At 43.5% G+C, this 25,197-nt stretch overlaps 1 protein-coding gene and 1 long non-coding RNA gene across 3 annotated transcripts in view; one reads left to right on the forward strand and one right to left on the reverse strand.

Moving 5' to 3' along the window:
- The first annotated feature begins 10 nt into the window (after positions 1-10).
- On the forward strand, positions 11-11,587 carry LOC309546486. The gene is made up of 3 exons (XR_014224937.1): positions 11-112; positions 6,089-6,186; positions 11,270-11,587. It is a non-coding gene; the product is annotated as an uncharacterized lncRNA (long non-coding RNA).
- A 7,890-nt stretch (positions 11,588-19,477) lies between these two features.
- Positions 19,478-25,197, reverse strand: part of SPART (spartin) — a 50,918-nt gene continuing 45,198 nt past the window's right edge. The window contains exon 7 of one of the 2 annotated variants that reach the window (XM_082248521.1): positions 19,478-19,679. In XM_082248521.1, the coding sequence (XP_082104647.1) occupies positions 19,487-19,679 (193 nt within the window). In that variant the 3' untranslated portion in view covers positions 19,478-19,486. The remainder of the gene's footprint in view (positions 19,680-25,197) is intronic. The other variant, XM_082248522.1, reaches the window with a different exon arrangement.

Here is a 25,197-nt window from a genome sequence, read left to right on the forward strand (position 1 = left end):
TGCTTTACGTGGGGACGCCAGGAAGCGCGGCGTATTGGTGTGTGGGCGGGGACTGGCGGCAGATATGAGATGGAGTCTTTGGAGTTGTACTCTGGGATGGTGACCGCTCTAGGTGAGGATAGATACAGAGGCTTATAATGGGGGTCACTGGCTGTCCTCTTCCATTAGCTACTAATGACTTCTACTTCCACCTTACTAAGGCTGTGTTGGGGTGTCACATAGAAGCAGGATATGTCCTCTTATAGTAGAAGGGCTCCTTAGCACCGGTGTGTTGTGGGAACATGCACAAAATCAGTGTTTACCTGCAGCGCCTAAGTGCCGCTTCACACATATGCGATCTGACATGTTCGCACTGTAGTGCTATGCAGATCACATGCGATGTCTGTGTGATGTGAATTAGCCATACAGGTTGTATGGCTGAATTCGCACTGAATTTGGACCAAAGTCGCACAGGACCCTTTTTTGGTCCGCACCAGAATCGGATTACATGGCTGTTCACACCTATGCGATCCGATTCCTGTCTGAACTGACAGTTTGCACTGCAAACTGATCTGGGGGTGACGTTAACTTTGTAGTGTCACTGCCAGCAGTTTGCATATGGCAGTGTGAACTGCCTGCGAGTCAGGAACCCACCATGGATTCGCAGGGTTCCCAACTCACACCAGTGTGAACTGCCTGCCAGTTGGGAACCCACAGTAGATTTGCAGGGTTCCCGCATCACACCAGTGTGAAGCGGCACCCCAGTGTGGTGTCTCTCTGCAGAGGAGAGTGGCCGTGTCATAAGGCCTCAGGATGTAATAATTGCTGTGTACAGATGTGTGCGGGTTCCAGGTCTGTACTCCTCTGTATTCAGCATCATTATAATGAATTGTGACATTCTGATAGGTGTGTTGGGGCCGTTATGTAGTGCGGCGTTTAGCAGCAAAAAAATAAAATAAATACGATCATATGTGTATTTTCTACACAAAGGCACTTTCTTGCTGACAGAAGATCCTACAGAAAATACGCATCTAAAATCCTCCCATTTAGATGTGTACATCGCATAGACGTGTACAAGGCTTCTTTCATTCCAATGAATGGCTGCACCAGGGCTTGACACATTTGCTTTGAGGGGCCGGTTCACATGAGTGTGATGCCAGACATCGCATGTGATTTGCACTGCATTGCTGTGCAGATCACATGATGTGATTTCAGCCATACAAACTGTCTGAAATCGCATTCCCACCAAATTGATGCAGGACCCTTTTTTTTGGTCCACACTGGAATCAGATCGCATGGGTGTTCACACTTATGCGATCCGATTCCTGCACCATTTCACAGTTCGCACTGCCATCTTCAAACAGATCTGGGGATGTCATTAACTTTACAATGACACCCTTAGTCGTTCGCAGATCTCAGTGTAAACCACTGTGCGATTCAGGTGCAATGCGGGAACCGGCACAGAATTGCAGGGTTTCCCACACTGCACCAGTGTGAACTGGAGCTGAATCTAGGAGCCAGCTAAAAAAAAAAAAAAAAAAAAAGTTTTTTTTTTTTTTTTTGCTAACAAAGCTTTATTTTCATTGACAAAACCTCTTTGCTTATGTAACCCTGATGTGTGTCTTTACATATGCACTACACAGGTTTACACAGTTATGCCTCTCAGCGTTTGCCTATTAACCTTTAGGCTCCCTAAGAAAGTAAATTTAAAATCTTAATAAGCGAGGTACGGCATATGCTTGGCTTTGTAGTTCTATCACAGTCTGCAGTGGAGGTACAGCATATGCTGGGCCTTGTACCTGCACTGCAGACTGTGATAGAACTACAAGGTCCAGCATGTGCTGTACCTCCTCTGCAGACTGTGATAGAAGTACAGCACTTGCTGGGCTTTGTAGTTCTATCAGTCTGCAGTGGAGGTACATCACATGCTGGGCTTTGTAGTTCTATCACAGTCTGCAGTGGAGGTACAGCACATGCTGGGCTTTGTAGTTCTATCAGTCTGCAGTGGAGGTACATCACATGCTGGGCTTTGTAGTTCTATCACAGTCTGCAGTGGAGGTACAGCACATGCTGGGCTTTGTAGTTCTATCACAGTCTGCAGTGGAGGTACAGCATATGCTGGGCCTTGTACCTCCACTGCACACTGATAGAATTACAAGGTCCAGCATGTGCTGTACCTCCACTGCAGACTGTAATAGAACTACAGCACATGCTGGGCCTTGTAGTTCTATCACAGTCTGCAATGGTTGTACAGCACATGCTGGGACTTGTAGTACCCCAGCAGCCCCTACAGTGTACACACACCCAGGAGGTATCCCTGTACCATTGGCCGCACACAGGGTGGATTTGATTTAAATCACTAGTAAAAAGGCTTGATTTAAATCCTAATCTTTTAAAGAGCAACTGTCATCTCTGTCCCGCAGCAGCTCCTCCTCTGATCCGCTGTTGAGTCCCCAACAGTCCCATTCACTTTAAGGGGACAGCTGGTGATGTGGCAGTGACGCAACAAGAGGAAGAATGTGGATGCCCGCTAACATGCACTGCCATGATGGATCTGAAAGGACAGGTGCTTTTTAAGGGCTCTTTCACACAGGCGGACCGTTCAGATCCGCCTGTCAGTTTTTTTGGCGGATCTGAACGGTCCCCCCAAGCATCCCTATGGGGCATCGGATGTCAGCGGAGACATGTCCGCTGACATCTGATCCGATCCGTCAAATCTGGATGGATGGAAACCCTATTTTCCATCCGTCGATCGGATCTGATGAGAACGGACCGCCTGTCCGTTCTCATCCGATTCCCCCATAGAGATGCATGGGGAACTGACAGCTGTGTCTCCGCACACAGCACAGAGAACAGCTGTCATCCTCCTGCTAAGCGGGGGATCGGCGGATCAATCTCCCGCTGAGAAAAACGGACTCCGTCCCATGGACGGAGTGTGTGAAAGGGGCCTAAATGTAAGGACTCATTCTTGCTGGTCGTTAGAATCTTTAATATTTGCAAACAAAATGAAGGTTTAATATTTAGAATATTAAGCTGTTAGGTTAGTAAAAAAGCAACATCAGACCCTATTTAATCATACAGTTTGTAGTGTACACAGACTTGCAAAACAACGGGATAAAGGAATATTCCTGAACTTTGTTTTTATCTCATGATTACTGAGAAATTGTGTGAATGCATTAATGCAGTGCATGGTATCTCAGGTTGCAGAGGTGGGGTTCATTGAATGAGTTTACCAAAAATGTAAATATTGCAGAATATACAGCCCCGTGCTACATAACTAAGCTTATTTCACGCCGAATAAACTAAATTATGAATGTATCTTAAATAGAAAACTATCTTTAGATTTACTCCAAAAGCATTTCATTAAAATTTTAAAAATAAAAAATCAGATTTAACCACTTCCATAACGGACCACTTCTGGCAATCCGCTCCTACAAAACCATCATTTTTTTTTTTTTACTTGACAATTACTCAGAATCCCCAAACATTATATGTTTTTTTTAGCAGAGACCCTAGGGAATAAATTGGCGGTCATTGCAACTTTGCCACACAGTATTTGCGCAGCATTTTTTCAAACAGGTTTTTTTTTTTTGAAAAAACAAAAAAAACAAAACACTAAAGTAAGCCCACTTTCTTTGTATATTGTGAAAGATGATGTTACGCCGAGTAAATAAATACCTAACATGTCACGCTTTAAAATTGCGCACACTCATGGAATGGCGCCAAACTTCGGTACTTTAAAATCTCCATAGGCAAAGATTGAAATTTTTTTACAGGTTACCAGTTTAGAGTTAGGGGCGGTCTTGGGCTAGAAGTGTTGCTCTCACTCTAACATACGCGGTGATACTTCACATGTGTGGATTGGATGCCATTTACATATGTGGGCGTGACGTACGTATGCATTCACTTCTGTGTGCGAGCACATGGGGAGGGGGGCACTTCACTTTTTTTTTTTTTTTTACACTTTCCCTTTAATTTTTATTTATCACTTTTATGCATATTACAAGGAATATAAACATCCCTTGTAAGAGGAATAGTGCATGACTGGTCCTCTTTATGGAGAGATCTAAGTCTAAGGTTAATAGGACCTTGGATCTCTCCTACAGGCTGGAAGCCTAAAATCCCCAAAAAAAAAAAAAGATCTTGGCTATCCAGTCAAGATCATGGCAGTATTTACAACTGCCAGGCCAGGTGTGACGTCATAACATCGTACTCGGGCCTGCTAGAGTCAAGGAGCCTGCCGGGGACCATTTGGTCCTTGGTATTCTCTGTGGTGTACTTACGCCGCTGGCAGATTCGATCACACAGGTGAGCCGGTAGAAGCACCAGAAGGAGAAGGGGAGGGGAGGGGAGGGATGGGAGAGAGAGAGAGAGACACGACACAGACATCATTCAGATATCCTCTCCTAAACCCCAGCATGTCATATGTCCAGCGGTAAGGAGGTGGTTAAATTAAATTTAAAAAAATGATTTTTTATATCCACCCTGGCAGCACAAAGGTGTATATTGCCCTGTCATAGATAATGACACCTCTCCAGCTCAGTGTCCAGACCCCTGCCACCCGCTCCTGCCCCACTGGGCCCCTCAGGCCTGCTCTATTTCCCTGCTTCGCTTGGCAGAGACAGCTTCACCACTGACACCCAGGCGGAAGTGAGCGCCAGGCCCAGTCACCTCAGCCACTTTCCGACCGATCAATGGGGAGGCATGGCAGGTGGGAGCTGGCAGCAACCTCAATGCCAGGCTTGGAGCATGGGAGGTGCTGTCAGCTCTGGCTATGTGATCCGAGTGAATGGGCTGACCAAAGTCCAGGCGCCAGGATGAAATTTCTGGCATCTGGGATTTGTTGAGTCCTGGGCTATGCATTTACTGCATACATGTTTAGGTGCATAAAGTCCACAGATCTGTGCAGCCCTGGATGGATCGGTGTCCTTTTTTTGGCAGAGCACATTTTCACAGGTAGATGTAGCTGTGTATGGGCTCATTGATTACATTAGTGCTGCATTTAGATGCACACAAAACTGTGCACAGTGCACATCCAAACACAAGGTTTTCTCCTGCCTGCTGTGAGTGAGCCCTAAATTCATCTAACCTCGTCTAAAGGGAATGCATTTTTCTGCGAAAAAACATACATGTTAGTTGCTGTGTCACTGTGAGTGAAAAGTGGTGAGCTTGGAGTGTTCAGACTAGGATCCAAACCTACATGTGTGAGCCACCAGGGAGCTGTCACTTGTATGGGCCAATCATCTCCAGCTGGGGCATTCTCTGCTCCACAGCCACACCTATACACGGCCCTTGTAGGTGTATACACTGATCATTATGACCACCCATCATAACTTGTAGAGGCATGGACGCCGCTAGACCTTTGAAGATATGCTGTGGTATCTGGCACCAAGCGGTCAGTAGCCGATCCTAAGTCCTGTATGTTGTGAGGTGGGCCTGTATGGATCTGACTTGTTTTTCCAGCACATCCCACAGATGCTCCATTGGATTGAGGTCTGGAGAATTTGGAGGCCAAGTCAATGCCTCAAACCCTTTGTTGTATTCCTCAAACTATTCTTTAATTAGTCAGACCAGGCCTCCTTCCACCCCCCCCCCCCCCGGTCTAGTTCTGATGCTCATATGCCCTTTGTAGGTGCTTTTGGCTTTGGACACAGACACCCTGACCACTCAGGAAAAGCAGCATATTGGTGAGCTCATCTATCCACCTCTCTGCTCTCTCCTCATGTCAGTGTGCTCCGTGCACTGCCACACACCTCATTAGCTCCTTGTGATGCTTTTCCCTCCCTCTCTTAGCTCTGCTGTACAGGGAGTGCAAGAGATTGATACACATCAATAAACACCTTTTGATGATTTAGTTTTGATTATAGAGCTGGATTAATTTGTGCCTTTTATATCTTTTAATCAGTTTTAACCCTTACGCTGCCACAAGAGAAATAACTATAACTGTGTATTGCTACCTCAATAAACCCCAATAAAATATAATTTTGTATGTAGAGAACCTGACAATGAAAACACTACTTTCCTGTAAGGTAATGATGTTTTGCTTGTGAGATATATCTCTTACTAACTACAACCTCTGTTTTTTTCTTTTATCTCCACCTGCTTGCAGAGAAGCTCACACAGGAAGCCACCATTTTGGCTGAACATAATCAACAAATTAGAAAATACAACATGACTCTGAAAAAGTTAAACACAAGCTTTGATCAGGTAAAACATAATGAGGAGCATTCTGAGAATTGCAGCCTCTTTTGTCGAAGACTTGTTTTTATTTTTGTGTGCGATGTTGTGCAGCCCATTCTTGTCAGTGGGCTGCCCTGCGTGTAAAAAAAAGTGTGTGATTTTTTTGCATCCGTTTTGCATGCAAATGTGGTTGCAGTGCCCATGGTTGCAAAAGTAAATTTTTGAACATATAGGATTTTGTGTACCTTCCAGCAACGCAAAAGTATGACCATAGCATACATGTACTGTCCCCAGCAACCACTGTACTTCATTTCTCAAGGCAAGTCTCCAGGGGGTAACAGTGGACCATGCTAGTTCAATATGCGTTGGCACAGCTGGTGGCAGTCTCTATTGGGGGAGTGTGATCGAGTAATATTGGAGAAAAATAACTGGGATGTAGGGGCCATGTTATAATAGGAAGTGCCTTTTCATGGACCTTCATGGTAGGATCACGAGGTATTATTTGAATGAAAGAGCACATTTAAAGTTATGTTTAACTTTTAATAGTTATATGAGATTGTGTTGATTGGTTTTAAATGTACGTCAACTATCTTATCTTTGAAAGGATTTGTAATTCTCTGCAGCCCATTTGATGATTGAGGTACCCCTGCCAAGTAGTGCAGCCACTTTGTAGACTCAGTTGAATAAAACAGCCTGGTTTGGCACCTTTTCTAGCCTGTGATTGGACAAAGAGCAGTACACTCATTGCTATTTTGTTCTTCTCTTTTACCAGCACAAATTCTGACTCTTTTACCAGCATTGGAGTCTGACTGGAACAGTGCTCTACCCCCCGACCCCCTCTTATGTAGGGGGGGTCAGAAGAACATGGTATCAAAACAGTCATGTCCTTTTTATTTTTTACATCTGCCTGGAGTTCAACTTTAAAGCAAATCATTGCTTTGTCTGTGCATGGCAGCAACAGGTTTGCTTTATTGCCCCCCTCTCAGCAGCTCATACTCGTTTTGTCCAGTGGTGTCACAAATGCATCAGCTGTTCAGATTTAATACAGAAACTCCCATTCAGGAATCAGTATTTCAAGCACATAGAGCATACAGCTTTTTCTTAAGAACAGAAATCGGAAGGAATTTGCTACAAAGTTTGTTAAAATCCTAAAATCCTTACAATGTACATTATTCACCCAGAGGCGTTTTTTTTTTTTTTTTTTTTTTTCTCCTCTCCATTATAATGGTAAACACCACAAATAAAGAGGATGAATCTTGCTACCGAGGGCAGACAGCAATGACAAATGATAACCATTCTAATCCCGCTCTACTTAAACTAAAAAAAAAAGTTTATTTTTCGTTCATTGACACACAGCTCCTGATCTTATTAACCATTGGGTTATACTGCCCCCTACAGGAGTAGGACACTAGGCAGAAAAAGTGTCTGGCTATGCCTATGGGCAGTCCCATGGGGTTTATTCCCTCTCTCTGCTATAGGTACTGTTTTTTTTTTTTTTTTTTTCCTGCTTAATCAGAAGTAAGGACCTGGTTCCTTGCTGGGATCTCTGGTCCTGACAATTTTTTTTTTCTTTTTAGATAGATTTGGTTTCTCCTATGAGATCTACAATCAACTGCCGGACTGGATAATCTAGATCCAGTGGTCACCCCAGTCTGGCCAGCGAGCACGTGCAGACTTTAGCTTTAGTTTGGCTGCGACATAGCCCCACTGGACAGGGGCTGGCCTGCAAGCTAAACTCCTCGCAAGGTTGCATACGACCGGGACTCAGCCCGAGTTGCTCCTGGCCGACAGCCCCCCCCCCCCCCCCGCATTTCGATGGTGAGGGGTTCTGTCTGGAGCGGAGCCTGCCTGGCTCCTGGTATGGGGAGTAGCTGTGCCCCCCCTCTCCCCCTGCGGGGTTTTGGGGTGAACGTGGGCCCCTCCATGGGGCGGTCGGACCCTTGGGCTCCCCTCCTTCCCGTTAGGCACCTCCCTCATCAGTCTGGTGGGTCCCTGTGGGTCATAAAGGAAGAAAAATAAAAGTCCATCAAACAAGTCCATATAAAAGTTAATCAAAGATAGACGAAAAACCACAACTGATTCCAAACAAACGTGAATAATATCCAAACGAAAGGTGTCACCAACGTGGAATCCCAGATGAAGCAACCACCTGTGAGTGTAATGGCCGCTCACCCTAATGGTGAATAAATCAGGCGTTTATCTTGTATAAGCTTCTCATCCGTGAAGCTCCTTAATATATATCACAGAAGATGAATCATATAAAGCTCCTTTAGTAGTTGGCTCATACAAAGAAAAAAAGGAGGCTCTCTAGTGTTATGTAATACCATTTAATAAAAAATGCATAAGTCACTTATATAAAGGTGAAATATTGTAGATGAAGATAGCTGAACTCAGACCGAGGGGTCCCCGCACTCGGGGGTGTGAGAAATATTGAACTTCCGGTCTCAGCCGTAGACCGGAAGTGACGTCACCCGGCTTCTCCCGACACGTTGCGTCACAATAACAAGTCACGTGTTATCAAGGATACCCTTGTTAAAGTCACGTGTTATTGGGACAATTTTTTTTTTTCACCTTTTGTACTTATTGGAAATTTTTAATATGCTATGATATTCATTTTTTTTTATTGTTATAACAACTTTTGGATGTATATCTTTACATTTTCACATTTAGCGCCGATCTATATCTTTTAATTTATTTGTATATGTGGTGACACTACAGAGATTGTCTGCTTTCACATTCTCAATTTTATTATTCATTTTTCCTTTCACATACAGTTCACTGGTAGCGCATTGGTTTTTTTTGTGTTTCCCTGTGGGCCATATCACCCCCTCCGCTGGGGCTGTCGGGTGGCCTGGTCTACCGCCTGGGGTGGGGGCAGGGCGCTGTGCTGGCAAACATTGGGACGGATCGTCTTCAGGGATGTCCAGTGCGCATTCAGTCGGACAATGCCATGGCTGTGGCTTAGGTCAATCACCAGGGGGGGAACAGCCTTCTCTGCCGTACACATTCTTGCAGGCGGAATACCTCAGTGGGCAGGCGTTGGACCAAGGGGAGTTGGTGTTTCATCAGTTGTGTCTGCGGTGGGGCATCACCGAGGTGGATCTGTTGGCATCCCAGGTTTAACAGAAAGGTGGAGAGGTTTGTGGCTTGGTCACAGGATCCTCTGGTGGATGCCACAGACGCGCTTGTAGCCCCTTGGGGTCGGTATCATCTGAGTTACACCTTCCCTCCTTATAAGCTCCTGCCAAGACTTCTACGCAGGATCGAGGCAGAAGGGATTTCAGTCCTCATAGTGGCCCCCGGACTGGCCTCGCCGGTCTTGGTATGCTGATCTGGTGTGGCTGGTCGCCGACGTTCCTTGGAAACTTCCTCTCAGGGAGGATCTGCTTTACAGTCGCTGGCTTTGACGGCTTGGCTGTTGAATGCCAGGTACTGATGAATAGAGGTTTGTCTGAGTCGGGGATTCCAATGCTGTTAAAAGCTAGGAAATCTACTTCTAGAAAGATCTACCATCGTACATGGAAGACTTGCATTGCGTGAGTCTCTTGGGGTTCATCCTCGCTCTTTTTCGGTGGCTCGGGTCTTAACCTTCCTTCAACGGGGGGGTTGAGCAGAAACTGACTTTGAATACTACTTCAGGTGTCAGCCTTAGCGGTCTTCTTTCAATGACCCTTGGCCACACACTCCCTGGTGCGTACTTTTCTTCAGGGAGTTCGGCACTTGGCTCCTCCAGTGCAGTTTCCGTTACCGCCTTGGGACCTCAATTTGGTGCTGTCCTCCAAAAGCCTCCTTCCGAAAATCTACGGGAGATTCCCCTGCTTACTGTCCCAGGCCTTTTTGGCTATCACCTCTGCGCGCGTGTCTGAATTGGCGGCGTTCACCTTACTTGGGGGTTCAGAGATAAGGTGGTTCTTCGCCCCTGTCTGTCATTCCTTCCAAAGGTTGTCTCTGATTTTCATTTGAATTAAGACATTGTGTTGCCTTCCCTGTCTCCCAGGCCAACACATCCAAAGAAAATTGCTTTGCATGTACTGGATGTAGTCCAGGCAATTAGGGTGTACCTGGCAGCTACAGAGTCTTTTAGGAAGTCAGACTCACTATTTGTGCTCACAGATGGACCGCTGAAAGGGTTGTCTGTTTCCTCTGTGACCATTTCCTGATGGATCAGACAGACGGTGATTCAGGACTATTCCATCTGGGGTCAGGTTCCTCCTTCCCTTGCCAAGGCGCACTCTAATCGGGCGCTCAGTGCCTCCTGGGCCTTCCGTCATCAGACGTCGGTGTCGCAGATTTGCAAGGCAGGCATCTGGTCGTCAGTGCACACCTTCACAAAGTTCTATAAACTGGATGTGTTGGTATGTGCAGATGCTTCCTTTTGGCCGCAAGGTTTTGCAGGCTGTTGTTAAGAGGTCCTGGTCCTCTTTGAGGGTGTATTGTTTTTTTTTCAGCTGGGCTCCAGTTGTTTTGGTTGAGCTCCTGTTTATCTGGTTGGCTATAGTTAGCCTTCGGGAGTTTCTTTTTGCTGTTCTCCCCCTTCCATGCTTTGGGATATCCCAATGGTTTTAAGAAGCTGTGTCCGTCAATGAACGAAAGAGAAAATAGGATTTTTGACTTACCATAAAATCCATTTCGCTGATGTTTATTGGCAGACAGCACCCACCCCTCTGTGGAGCTGTAATTCTTCTGAGACTGCTTGTAACAAATCTGGGTACCTATAACAGAGAGGGAGTATACCCCCTGGGACTACCCATAGGTGTAGCCATACTTTTTTATGCCTAGTGTCGTCCTCCTGTAGGGGGCAGTATAACCCAGTGGTTAAGAAAATCAGGAGCTGTGTCCGTCAATGAACATCAGAGAAATGGGTTTTACGGTAAGTAAAAAAAAATTAATTTTTGCCTTTTAGTTACACTTTAGGAATGCAACAATAGGAACTGAAACAACATTCAAAGGTGGTCAGGAACACTTAAAACGCAGGTGAAGCTGGATGTTGCATTTGGAAGATTTAAATGTAATTCCATTACAGATAGAAAATGTCATTAGGCTATTCAGTCCATTAGTTTCAATGCCTAAAATTCTTTTTGTTCAGGTTTTCTTTTTTTTCCCCTTCTAGGTCCAATCCAGGCTTGTGCGTGTGGCCGCTGTAAAGCCAAGTTTAAGCAGAACAATTGTGCAAAAGGAAACCTGATGCCAGATGCATGAATATCAATATAACCGGGTTTCTATCTACATTCAGACTGATGGAACACCACAGCAAATCTAGTTGTTTGCATTTCTCTACACTTTATATGTGCTATGTATCTCACAGATAATGGAAACCTGCATAGAAAGAGGGGGGATAATGGTGGCAACCTGGCAGTGTTCTATATCCTGCAAATATCTACTTACTTTGCCACGCACTTTTAGATTTGAGCTGCAATATTACTGCCGATTAAAAACTGAATTAGGACACTGTAAAAGCACTTGCATGTAAACATCCTATGGGGTTGATTTACTAAGGGCAAGTGAACTTGGAAGTGCAGTAGCTGTATATCTGAGGGGAAGCGCTGCTGATTTCTATCATCCAGTCATGTGTAAGCAAAAATGCTGTTTTTATTTTCCTTCCAGTTCACAGTGGATTTGCCTTTAGTAAATAAACCCTTACGTTCACTAAGTGGATGTGAACAGTTAGATGGATGACTTGCATGCAGAGATAACCAGCTTTAATTTGTTGGCAGCTGGTTTGCTGGTGGATTAACAGTGCAGAGGTGATTTGTTTGTATATTGAAATTTTGATTTTTAATGATTGACTGGCCAAATCTTGTCGGGAATGATAATTTTTGCAGCAGTGAATGGATTGGTTAAATTAACAAATATAAATTGCCCCCCCTCGGAGGTTTTCATGTTTTACCATCTTAGAACATGTGAATCAAAGTTGATTTAATATTTATCTTCTACTAATTAACAAAAATAGACTCTTTAGACTCGGTCCACACTAGCGCGACTTGTCAGCCTGACAAGTCGCGGTCCATTGACTGCTACAGGACCCGTTCTAATAGGAGCGACACAAGTCGCTCCGACTTAGAAAAAGGGTCCTGTACTACTTCGGGGCGACCTCAGAGTGACTTGCATAGACTTCCATTATGTGAAGTCCATGCAAGTCGCTCCGAAGTTGTGGCGCATGGCAATGCACAAGTCGCCCCCCAAAGTAGTACAGAGTTGTGTCGCCTTAGTGTGAACCGACTCTTAATGTCAAAAGTATGTCTGATAGAGCTGAAACACAGAATAGCGGATTGCACAAGTATACACATTTAATATATATCACACACCTCCTTACCAGTGCAGCCACATTTTTTATTTTTTCTTGAATCACATCATTGGTTAAATGAAGTTCATTTGTGTAATTAATGGGTTTCAAGTGATTTGTAGTATAAAAACATGTCTCGGTGTTAATATGACTACATGAGAGTCCAGATTTTAGGCCGATAGAGAAATTGTGGTTGGCTATAGAAAACATTGGGGGTTCATTTACTAAAGCTGGAGAGTGCAAAATCTGGTGCAGCTCTGCATAGAAACCAATCAGCTTCCAGGTTTTATTACAAAAGCTTAGTGATTGAAAAAGGAAAACCTTTTATTGCAAAACAAACATGACCTACCTCCTCTTCTCGGGTCCCCTGTCGGCGCTCTGGGCCCCTCTCCCTTGCCGAGTGCCTCCTGACCAAGACACTTGATGTAGGGGCACTCCTGTGTGCTTACTCCTGAGCCAGCTCTCTTTATCTATTAGGTAGAGTGTGTGGTTCAGCTGCGCCCCGCCCCCCCTTCAGCCTTTACAATTTCTTTAATTGATTAAGTTACAGTTAGAAGCTGATCGGTTACCAGCTGCACCAGATTTAGTAAGGGTCCTTTCACACGGGCTTTCTGCCCGGCGAACTCTGTTTTGCTCAGCAGGGATGGAACCGCTGATGATCCCTGCTATGCAGGCGGATGCTAGGTCCATCTCTGCTTACTTTGCAGAGACAGACCTGTCGGATCCCCCCTCTCCTTTATGGGAGATTGGATGAAAATTGCTAGCATGTCTGTTTTTTATCCGATCCTCCAGACGGATGGAAAATTGTGAAATCCAGACTGATGGAAACCCTGACAGGATCGGATAGCAGCGGGTGTCAGCGGACATGTCCCCGCTGACATCCGCTGCTCCATAGGGCTGTATGGAGCATCCGATCAGCTCCGTCTGAAAAACTGACAGGCAGACCTGATCGGGAAAGCCCGTGTGAAAGGGGCCTAACTCTCCCCCACTGTTCACTCATGATTCCTTTGCAACCGGAGAGCACAGGAGCAATTTTTCTTAGAGGTATGGGGAAAAGCAGGGCCCAAGCTGACACCGAGGCCCATCCACACAGGCTCAAGGCTAGATGGAATGCCAAAGCTGTCTCTACTGTATACTTGTAATATATTTTTTTTTGTATATGGTCTGAGGTAGTGTATTTATAAATCTGATTTTTCACAAGATGACACTACATCTTGATGGAAGGGTATAAATGTGTGCTGTTCAGGTTATAGGTTGCCCTGTGTTCTAACCTAGACTATAAGTCATTCCATTCAAATAGTTTTTGTACCAGTTCCATAAGGTAGTGTAAGGTGAGAAGTATTTTTCCTAATAAATCCAAACCTTGGCTGCCTTCATGAGCTCAGCCAATGGCTGTCATCCTGTCATTTTTCGGTTACACTTCACTGGACTAAAAGTATCTCATGTGATCCTGTCCTTGGAATCCGCTCTGTAAACTGCTCTAGAGGAGGACAGGGAGTGGCAAATCGGACATTTCAATGGCACAATTGTCATAAAACAAGCAAAATTCTTAATACAAATAACTTAATTTTATTAAAACGAAAAATAAAAGCAAATGCTTAGACATTTTTCAGCAATTTCATGAAATAAATCCAACCCTATTCTTCTATTAGGCACACTAATATTTTAGAAAAGGGTTACTTTATAATACATATTTTACTTTGCTTTAAAAAACGCACCTGTTTTAGGTTTCTTTGAGGCTCCGTTAACATCTAGGCGTTCTGGATCAAGTACGGAATCGCCGCGATTCTGCCCGCAATCCCAAATCACTGCAAATGGCGGGATGGGCTTGCGATCCCCTTCATTTCCAACGGCATCCCAATCACAGCAAACAGAATCACAGGACGCCTGTCCATCAAAAGAAGTTCCAGAACTTCTGAGCGGCAGGCGTCCCATGATTCTGTTGGCCACGATTGGGGTGCTATTGGAAATTACAGGGATAGCAATGGCGTGTGTATGGAGCCTTAAGCCCAATCAAACCCCCTGCTATTTATTATTGGAAGGCGGCCAGACTGCATATACATTATTTCTAAACCCTGTGCTGTCAGGACACAGAACAGCCAGGCTAAGGCTCGCTCACACACCGCATCGGCCTTACTCTCCATCGGTCTGACATGCCTCCCCTCAAAACCTTTTCTGTTATATGCAGTGCTGCTCAAGGAAATGGAGAGAAGGGCAGACAGATACTTTGTGTAAGAGGGCTGCAGTGTGACTCTCCTATGTGCTGGCAAGGTATTTAACACTTTTTGCTGTACTATAATAATAAATAAGGGTTCAATTGGATTTAAATGTCTGAATATATAAATAGATTATGGAGTTCAGATGTAAACTTTATTTATCACTTTTATTTCACTTTTTTATTGCTCTGAGGAGAAAGCCTGTTCAGAAACCCTTGTATTCGTTAGCAGCACAAATTTTTGTAACTATTGGGGATCAACACGTTACTTTGTATGTAATATCCAATATATATATTAATATCCCATTAAAAAAAAAAAAAACACTTTTTTTCTAAATGCAAGGTATGTTTCTATATTGCTGTGTTCCTCTGGTAACTAATACCAGGTTGACCATATTCTGGCTACCAGTACATCTTAAACTATATCATGTTACCAACATTGGTGAGATTTACCACTAGTGGTACATGGCTCACCCTTTGGTAAACTTTGCGATAGAGGAAAGCTACTTTGGACAAATTTTCTATTTTCACGATTCTTTTCACCTTTTGGTTATTCTGTCATTATATCAAATCTATCACAAATAAACACTAATATATATATATATATATATATATATATATATATATATAAAATCTTTTCAGTTCAATTGACTTTACTTAACATATAAGTAACTTAAATTGTACACCTAAAAGTTATGTTTAGCAATGTCAAAGGCTGTACAATCTTTCATAAACCTCAGTAATACATTCAACACTAAATGCTAGAGTGTTCTGTTACCTTGTTTGATCCAACTATACTATCTGTATTTAAACTGGTATAACTGACTGTATTCATTCATATTATGTCTACTATACTGTTTATGTATTAGTGAAATTAATATCTGTGAATGGCAGTGGGTTATGGCTATAAAAAAAGAAGGCTGCTTTGTAATAACAGAGCGGATCTACTGTACAAACTTAGGACCAGTTAGTTGGGTTGTATATACTAAGAGAAAAGTAAACCGATGTAATCACCCCTGTAGCTGCACGGTAAGGATACATTGATGTAAGCAATCGTCCCTGTAACTCCAGACTAAAGCCTAGTAAGGCACGGGCCGAACATCAGGCAGCATCGGCCGGTTCACTAGAAACCGGCCGAAATTCTGCCCCTGTGTACTGCAGCCGGCCTTGCAGAAGCTGAAAAAAGTCTGCTGATCTATTCCTGATCAGCGCTCTCATCCAATGTCTGCGAGTGCTGACTGGAGTTTTCTGGCGGGTGGGAGAGTCCCCCCCCCCCCCCGTCAGAACACCAGAGCAGAACAAGTGAGATTGCTGTACGAACAATGCATAATTAGTACAGTGGCTGCTTCTGAGCCCTGCTGGGTTGAAAAAAAAAAAAAAAAAGGGTGTGTACTAGGCCTAAAGGATACATTGACACTGCTTTTAGGTAATCCCCCCAATACATTGTGTGCAAATGATAAGTGCTCCTATAGCCCCAGACTAAAAATACATTGACATCCCTGTAGCCCCAGACTAAGGATACATTGACACCACTGCATGCAGGTAATGGCCCTTGTAAACCTAGACTAAGGATACATGGACACTACTGCGTGCAGGTAAATTACCTCATAGCCCCAGCCTAATGAAACCTAGACAAAGCTGCATGCAGGTAATCGCCCCTGTAGCCCCAGACTGGGGATATATTGATACTGTTGTGTGCAGTTAATAAGTGCCTCTGTAGTCCCAGAGTAAGGAAACTGACAATACTGCAAGCAGGTAATTGCCCCTGTAACCCCAGGTCTAAGGATACATAGATATGAGTGATGTAGAAAGACTGACATGTTTTAGGCCCCTTTCACACAGGCGGACCATTCAGATCCGCCTGTCCGTTTTTTTTTGGCGGATCTGAACGGTCCCCCCCATGCATCCCTATGGGGCATCGGGTGTCAGCGGAGATATGTCCGCTGACATCCGATCCGTCAAATCTGGATGGATGGAAACCCTATTTTCCATCCGTTCATCGGATCGGATGAGAACAGACCGACGGTCCATTCCCATCCGATTCCCCCATAGAGATATATGGGGAACTGACAGCTGTGTCTCTGCACACAGTGCAGAGAACAGCTGTCATCCTCCTGCTCAGCGGGGAATCGGTGGATCGATCCCCCGCTGAGATAAACGGAGTCCATCCGACGGACGGATAGGGTGAGAGAGCCCTAAAAGTCCAGCCTGTGTGTCAACCATGACTCCCTCCAAAGATACAGTGGAGGGGAAAAAAAAAAAAAAAAAAAAAGCATGTGTTATTTGCAGGATTATAAATTGAAAATAAAACAAATGCAGCCATTAAGTCTTAGGACTGGGAAGCTGCAATATATCACATTTTTGTTTTTGGGATTAGAAACACTTTTATCCCAGCCAGTACAAGCAAATTCAATCTCACTACCTGTTTGGGTGCTTTGCAGTAGGGAGTGTCCCATAAACTTCAATATTGCAGAACCATTTTTTTTTTTTTTTATATATAATAACTCAAGAGTAAGTAAAAAGTGGTGTGCTGTGGTTTTGGATTAAATGTATATCTATAGTACCGTAAATCAGATAAGTGTGCCAGATTACTTGCACATCTACCTTTTGTCAGTTTTCTTCAACACATTTAGATTTGTTAAGTCCGATTAAGACTACAGATTGGTAAAGATTACTGAAAGACACAAGTACTCTCTGCAGTGCTATGTGATCATTGCCCTGACGGTGGGAGAGATTTACTAAAACTGGAGCTCTCAGAATTGGGTGCTCCTGTGCACAGTAGCCAGTCCGCTTTTAACTTCAACTTGTTCAATTAAGTTTTGATAGCCCTCATTCACACTGAGCACAGCTTTGAAATCGTGCAAGTCCATCTGAACGATTTCAAAGCCGCATTTCAGTCTCACTTTAGGGGGCCACTTTAAAGACATCTGTGCAGCTTCATGCACAGATGTCTTTTTGAAATTGCCCCCGAAGTCACTAAAAGTAGTGCAGGAACCACACTGGAAATTGGTGCAGCATTGCACTGATTGGGACTCTCCCATTGCCGGCAATAGGCTGCGACCTGTCAAATCGTGCTAATGTGAACGGGGGCTAAAACCTGGACTCTGGTTTCTATGCACAATGCAGTTTTAGTAAATAAACCCAGGTGGATTGTAAACCTGCTATGAGAACAATACAGGAGTGGCCATTGCTGATGGCTTTCTGAAAATGCTGTCCGTCTGCCTGACCTATTTAAAATATACGTTCATGTTTTCAGATAAAAGATGAACTAGCACCATACACCTGGTCACCGCTGTACTTGTAGCTTGTGGATGAGCTGTCAGTACACATGCAGCCGTGTGGCGATCCAGGGATGTGAAATCTCTGCTCTTCTCTCTACAGCACTTATGGGACAAATCAGAGTGATGCTTTGTGCCAGTACTGACCAATCAGAATCACTCTAATCTGTCCCAGAAGACCTGCAAAAAGATAAAGAAGAGCAGGGATTTCAAATTTCAGGACCACTACACCGGCTGCATGGGCACTAACAGCTCAGCACTTATAGAGCCAAGTACAGCAGGGACCACAGGTGGGAAGGGTGTATAGTATTCACCTTTTAATTTTTTCTGAAACGGTGAACTAACCCTTTAAGTCTAGACCTGCAATCATCAGTTCCTGGTCAGGGATAGCAAATGTTCCTATAAACCTGTTCACTCATTAAAGGATGAGGACATGGCTTTCTCCCAACAATGCAAGTTGATGGACCTCACTACTTCACAGCCTGACACAATTGTAAATAAAAGCCAGCATTTCTTATTTCTATACTTGTTCCAGGTTAGGGACTCGGAAGTCAAAGCATCTGCATTGCGGCCAGGCAACTAGTCTATCCAGAAACCAAAGGCAGCCCAAGTTTCATTCAAGTATGCTAAATCTTACAGAAAGATCACCCAACCTGCAATGAATACTGTCAGGTGAAAAACTGGATTTTTGTAAGAACTTACCATAAAATCCTTTTCTCTGAAGTCCATTGACAGACGCAGCTCCTATGCTTCTTAGACCATTAGGGACACGGGCGTCCTTTGGCTCCCGCAAAACCAATGGTCTAAGAAGCATAAGAGCTGCATCTGTCAATGGACAATAGAGAAAACTGGATTTTTGTAAGAACTTAGCGTAAAATCCTTTTCTCTGAAGTCCATTGACAGACACAGCTCTTATGCTTCTTAGACCATTGGTTTTGCAGGAGCCAAAGGACACCCATGTCTCTAATGGTCTAAGAAGCAAAAGATCTGCGTCTGTCAATGGATGTAGAGAAAGCAGCTTATCCAAGCATGTGATCATTTGTTGCAAGGGAATATACCCCCTTCTAGTTTCCAGCAACATCTAACATAAGTGGATTTGAAGAGGTAAGGTGGTGTTTGGTTTCTTAGTGCTTCTCCATCTTTGGCTAAATGTTTAAGTTAGTACAGAATAAATATATAACAGCTTTTACCAATAAATGCCTTTGCTATTGCGCTTTCGCTGATGGTTTTCCCCAGTTGTGCCCCTTTGGTTTGAAAGCTCATTATCTTTAATAGCTAAAATTAGTTACCTACAACATTTTCAGTTCCTCCAGCACCACTCCTATCCTAAACCGTAATACAAGTATGCACACTATTACTGAAGCAATGCATTTTGGGACACAACATCAGAATTGCACATTTCTAACCCATGCCACACCCAATAAGAACAGGCAGGTAGATACAGCTATGTGTAATAGAAGGAATGTTTAGTATAGTGGTTCTGTAAACTGCAGGAAGAGATTATGGGAGAACAAGGGTTCAATCAGCGTTTTCTGTAAGGCTGTCAGTGGTTTAGTGAGGTTCCTTCTTTTTGTTTGGTTTCTCAATCAGTTTGTAGTCATCCAGAATTGCATGGCTGGTTTCTTTTGCAGTTTTTTTCACCATGGCTTTTACACCCAGGTGTTCAAAGTTAAATGCAGTTACTCCAACGTTGATCGCAGAATTGACGGCATCATGAGTTGCATGCCCAGCATCTTTTCCATACCTAGATCACACATTGAAAGATTTTACAAATATTTCCATAATTACATTGTTAGATGGCATTGAGTTGAGATTTATTATGGGCACAGTTATGCAATTAATTTGCCAAAATGTACAGGTACCTAATCCAACCCCCCCTCAATCCAAAATGGAACAATTGTTTTTTGGTACCCTCCTTTACCAACATTCAAGAAAAGGCAGATACTGCGCAGATCGCATCAAGGACATTGATAATACAGTGAGCCCTTTTGGGGTTGCTTTCAATATACTGCATGTATCATATGTATGCACATAAAAAGAACTTTAGAGAAAGCCTTGTACTAGATAATGGAAGTGTATTTCAATCTCAATATCGCCAACATACCCTTTGAACTGCTTCTTGGCAAAGTAATTGCACAAAGTACTGTGACCCTAAACACTGAACAGGAATTACCAGATTTTATATTTGAAGTGATAAAAATAATCATCCATCCCTTGATTACCTGGATTAAACAGAATTATTTTATTTGTGATGCACAAGTACATAAGCTGTCACACAACTGTCATACTGGCACTTTGAAAGGAATGTAGATTGCCCATAAAACAATCAGTACCCGGTCATTAAAAAAAATGCCCCTTAGGGTGCCAACAAGCATAACACATGATGAGGTATTGCACCCTATAATGCAACACTGTACCAGAGCCCTTCTAGTTTCTCTACAAGCACATTATTTCCTTAAAGCATGTCATTAAGACCGTAAGGTGTGACGTTTGTACTTTTCAGACATCAAGATTTAATGCCTGTAAAAGAGGAAGGACTCTATTCAAAACTGGGCTAAGCACCATTAGCATTCATGTACTTCCTTCGTGGAGACACTCAGGTTGCGTAGTGTTAGATAAGTGTTAGGACTGCAGGATACACAGGGTGCCTTGTTGTTGGCCCTGCAGCTTATACATGCGTTTGCAAATGTGTGTTAACTAAACCCCTGTTTTTAACCCAATTTGTTAGACAGGTATATTTGGTTTATTAGCAGACTGGTGGGTAAGGATATCAAACTAGGGACCGGCTGGTTCCCACACACCTTCTATAATCCTCTTTGCTTTTCAAGCACTAGAGGGCTTTCTATTTCTGTTCATGTATGAAATGCAGGTAATAAACATTTTTTTTTCATAGAAAGCATTTTTTTGTGTTCATGTAACTATATAGCTGATGACAAATCTAGTTAAGCAGATACAAGTACACATTCAAACACATATGTCAGTGAATACGCCTGGATCTCAACTATGTGCCACAATGATCTCTTTATCTGATCTGATTATTATACCTTTCTCAATAAGGCCTCACCTTAGCAGGAACCACAGTATGAATAAATGTAAGTTACATCAAAGCTGTTAATGTTCAGGAGAACTCAGAGCAAACAGCTGTAGGGATTGTTCCCGATGCTATTGCATCCCTTAGTGTTTTGGCTTCTAGGCTGTATCCCGTCTGAGCAATTGTTTACCTTTTTGTAGGCTCAGCAAATCTTCCCTAACCTCTGTGGGTTGATTGCTGTTACTGTGAAGATGGTTCCAGTAATCAGAGTGAAAACAATCGCTGAGTTATAAATATGTATCTGACCCGACCAATCCCTAAAAGTTCTTGTGCAGAAGCATGATTTAAGAGATGGATCAGTATTTGGGTCACCTATCCAGAGTGGTCTCTATCTCCTAAGCTTCAACCTTTTCCATATAGAGGAATCCTTGACATAACATTCTAATCTCAAGGAACCCCAGCTAAAAATGACTATATCTACAACTCATGATACATTAGTTTAATTGTCAGTGGGAAGAATGCTCCTTACACTTGTGGTCATTGGGAAGAATTACCCTCTTACAGATAGCTAAAAAGATCAATGGTGTCAGTGGGAACTTATCTAAGAGGCAGTAATTGCTCAAGGAACCCCTAGCAACCTCTGAAAGGAACCCTGATCTAGAGTGTCTCTCCACATGGGCCTTGCTTTTGATTAGGGCATGTGCTAGAGGCCCAAGAGCTTCTGTGGTTTGAGTCGATACCTGGAAGTAGTTGGGCTTGCAATTCTCTGCAGAAATATTGTAAGAAGGATTCATCGCTAATACATCAAGTGATCTGACTGCTCTAAAAACTCTCACTCTGTTTTCAAGCCTTGAGTGCAGTCCTCTACTTCTAAAGATTATATCTGACTGCTCTAAAAGGGTCAAGGGACACACGGATTAAGGAAAGAAACACTGCAAGCTAAGATAAGACTGTGACTACCCTTTTCTTTTGGTAGATCAGCCTGGTTGCACCCACACAGGGCCAGCATTTACCAAGAGGCTGATCTTAAAGGACCTAAATACCCAAAAAAGAGTACAAAAAAAAATAGTACATGTATTCTGGAGTAGCATTGCTACTCCAGAATACATGTACTATTTTTTTTTGTACTCTTTTTTGGGTATTCTGCACCCCTAAACCCTTTTTACTAGAATTTTATTCAGCAATAAAAAGGTAAAAAAAAAAATAAATAAATAAAAGACCGCTTTCCTGTTCAATTCACATGCGATTTGAGCTTATTCCTTTTGAATGAGCTCAGATAACACCACACCAAAGTTGTGCATGCAGAAATTTTGCAACCGCATCACATGATACTTTAGTACACACGTGTCAAACACAAGGACCAGGGGCCGAATCCAGGCCATTTCATGTGGCCCTAGCATCTCTCCTGCAGCTGCAGCACCCCCTTCTTCTCTCTACCCTGACCTTGTCTCAGCAGCAAAAAAAAGGGCAGAACTCCACCTACAGATCCTGTGCTTCTCTGTGCAGCCACAACATCCCCTCATCTCCACCTCCCCTAATCTCAGCATTCATCTGACTCTAGCAGCTTACTCCAGCCCTCCTCCAAACCCTGCACTTAATGCTTCCCAGCTTTGCAGTAGCACAAGGTAAGTGGGGTGCACTGTGATGTAAGGGAGGGTGGGGGGACTCGACTTCTGATGGTGGAGGGGCTCTTGAAAGTTAGTTCCATAGATACAACTGGCCCTTTGGGAGCAACCATAATGCTTAAATGGCCCGTGATAAAATTGAGTTGAGCACCCCTGCTTTGGTACCATGTGATCCGGTACGCACTGCATTTGTAACTTGCATTTGGGGTGTCGTTAAGACTGCACTGACACCTGCAGCAGATTGCAAGGGCAGTGCGATTCGAATGCGGGCATGGATCACAGCATTTCCTGAACTGCATATGTGTGAACCTAGGCTTAATCTAAACAATAAATGTGTTGTAAGCTTATGTGTTCCAGCTGTGTTAGTAGCCTTGTTGCCCTTTAAAGCTTCTTGATAATCCATATATAAGGATGCATATTAGTCAGTTATGTTATCTTTAACCATAGCCCAGTTTGTCAAAAGTCCTTCCCATTTTACCAGTAGCAGACCCAAAATAAAGCATTGCTTTGTACAGATTATCAATTGTCATATCCTAATAAAATATTTTGCAGCAAAAGGCTGGCCATGAGCTGTATATTCTTTAAAGGCAAATATATCAATTATCTATAGCTGTTATCACCCATTTTATCTATAAGCTTTGACTGCCCTCCATATATACAGCACACCAATCTTTTTTTTGTTGATAAGGCGGGGAATATTAAGAATCGTTGCCAGGGTTTTTTTTTCTGCTATCCGGGGCTTCATTAGAAGGATTTCCCTGTAGTTTGCGTTTCAAGAGCGAGAATAAATCTCCAACAGAAATAGTAATAACACCTTTTTTAGTGCAGCAGGACAAGGCTGAAGCAGAGTCCTGGATAGAAGTAAAAACCCAACGGGGGGGGGGGGTTCTTACCCCTCTATCTAAAAATATGGCTGGGCATACACTCCAAGGATTACACCAAATAATTTATGCCAATGTCCCATTGAACAAATGTAATTTGTGTATGAGTAAGCATGTGGAGTGTGCATTGGCAGAATGATCACCATAAATCCACATTGAACAGCGTTTCTTCAGAAGTGAACTATAGATAATTCATAAACCCATACCCAACATTCTGATATAGTGTCAGAACTGTGTTGGGTATGAATAAATCGGATACAGTTCCCATTTATAGAGCTGCCCATAGGAAGGGCATACTATTTTAATGGTTTTTAAACTGGTTTCCTCCTATGGGGTGGCCCTAAATCTTATGTTTCATATGGTTACATCCCAGCATGTACGAATATCGCAAAATATGACATGAGCTTTATTTCTTTTCATATCAAGTACCGGTATAGCACTTGGTCATCCACAATTCTTTTAGACAGGCCATAGATGATGCGATTTTCTTTCCTGCAACCCTATGCAAGCCTATCACTGGCCCGGGATTTGATCCATCTATGGCTGGCTTAAGTTACGCCTAACTTTGCGGAAACCCTGTCTCTCCCACTGCTAAAAATGGATTTTTGTAAAATCCTTTTCTCTTAAGCTCATTGACAGACGCAGTCCTCTTGATTACTATCAACTTAGGTTATACTGCCCTCTACAGGAGTAGGACACTAGGCAGAAGGAAAACGTTCTGGCCACACCTTAGGGGCAGTCCCAGAGAGTATATCCTCTCTCTCTCTGCTACAGGAAGTCAGTTATGTCACAAAGCAGTGTTAGAGAATTTAACCCAACCCAGCTCAAAAATAGAGGGGCGGGTACTGCGTCTGTCAATGAGCTTAAGAGAAAAGGATTTTACGGTAAGATTTTACAAAAATCCATTTTTCTGTTGCTCATTGACAGACGCAGTCCTCTTGATTAATATCAACTTGGGACGTCCCAAAGCAGTGCCACAAATGAGGGGTGGGATAACAGAAATCAAAATCCAATCTAGAAGGCCCAACCGGTGCCAACTAGAAGTTTTAAAGGCTCATCAGACAAACGGATGAGACTCAACTGAAAACCCAACAGAAAAAAACCCTCGAGGTAGACCAACGGTCTCCTCAAATTGCGGCCTGCAAAACCTTGCGGCCAAAAGAGGCATCCGACGATGCCATCACATCAACTTTATAAAATTTTGTAAAGGTATGAACCGACGACCAGGTAGCCGCCTTGCAAACCTGGACCACTGACGCCTGATGGCGGAAGGCCCAGGAAGCACTGAGCGCCCGAGTGGAGTGCGCCTTAACAGGGAACGGAGGATTCCGACCCTTAATAGAATAAGCCTGTACCACCGTCTGTCTGATCCATTTGGAGATAGTCGCGGCAGATGCAGGCAACCCCTTTTTGGGGCCATCCGTGATCACAAAAAGTGAATCCGTTTTACGAAACGAGTCCGTAGTTTTCAGGTATACCCTGATTGCCCGAACCACATCCATGGAATGTAACGCATACTCCCGAGGATGACTGGGCTTAGAACACAGGGAAGGTAATACAATATCTTCATTCAGATGAAACTCTGAAACCACTTTAGGAAGGAAGGATGGATTCGGACGAAGAACCACCTTATCCCTATGAACCACCAGATATGGGGAACGACAAGATAATGCAGCCAGTTCTGACACCCTGCGTGCAGAAGTGATAGCCACCAAGAAGGCCACC

The sequence above is a fragment of the Pelophylax lessonae genome, assembly GCF_965119305.1.
Source record: "Pelophylax lessonae genome assembly, chromosome: 2".
NCBI lineage: Eukaryota > Metazoa > Chordata > Amphibia > Anura > Ranidae > Pelophylax > Pelophylax lessonae.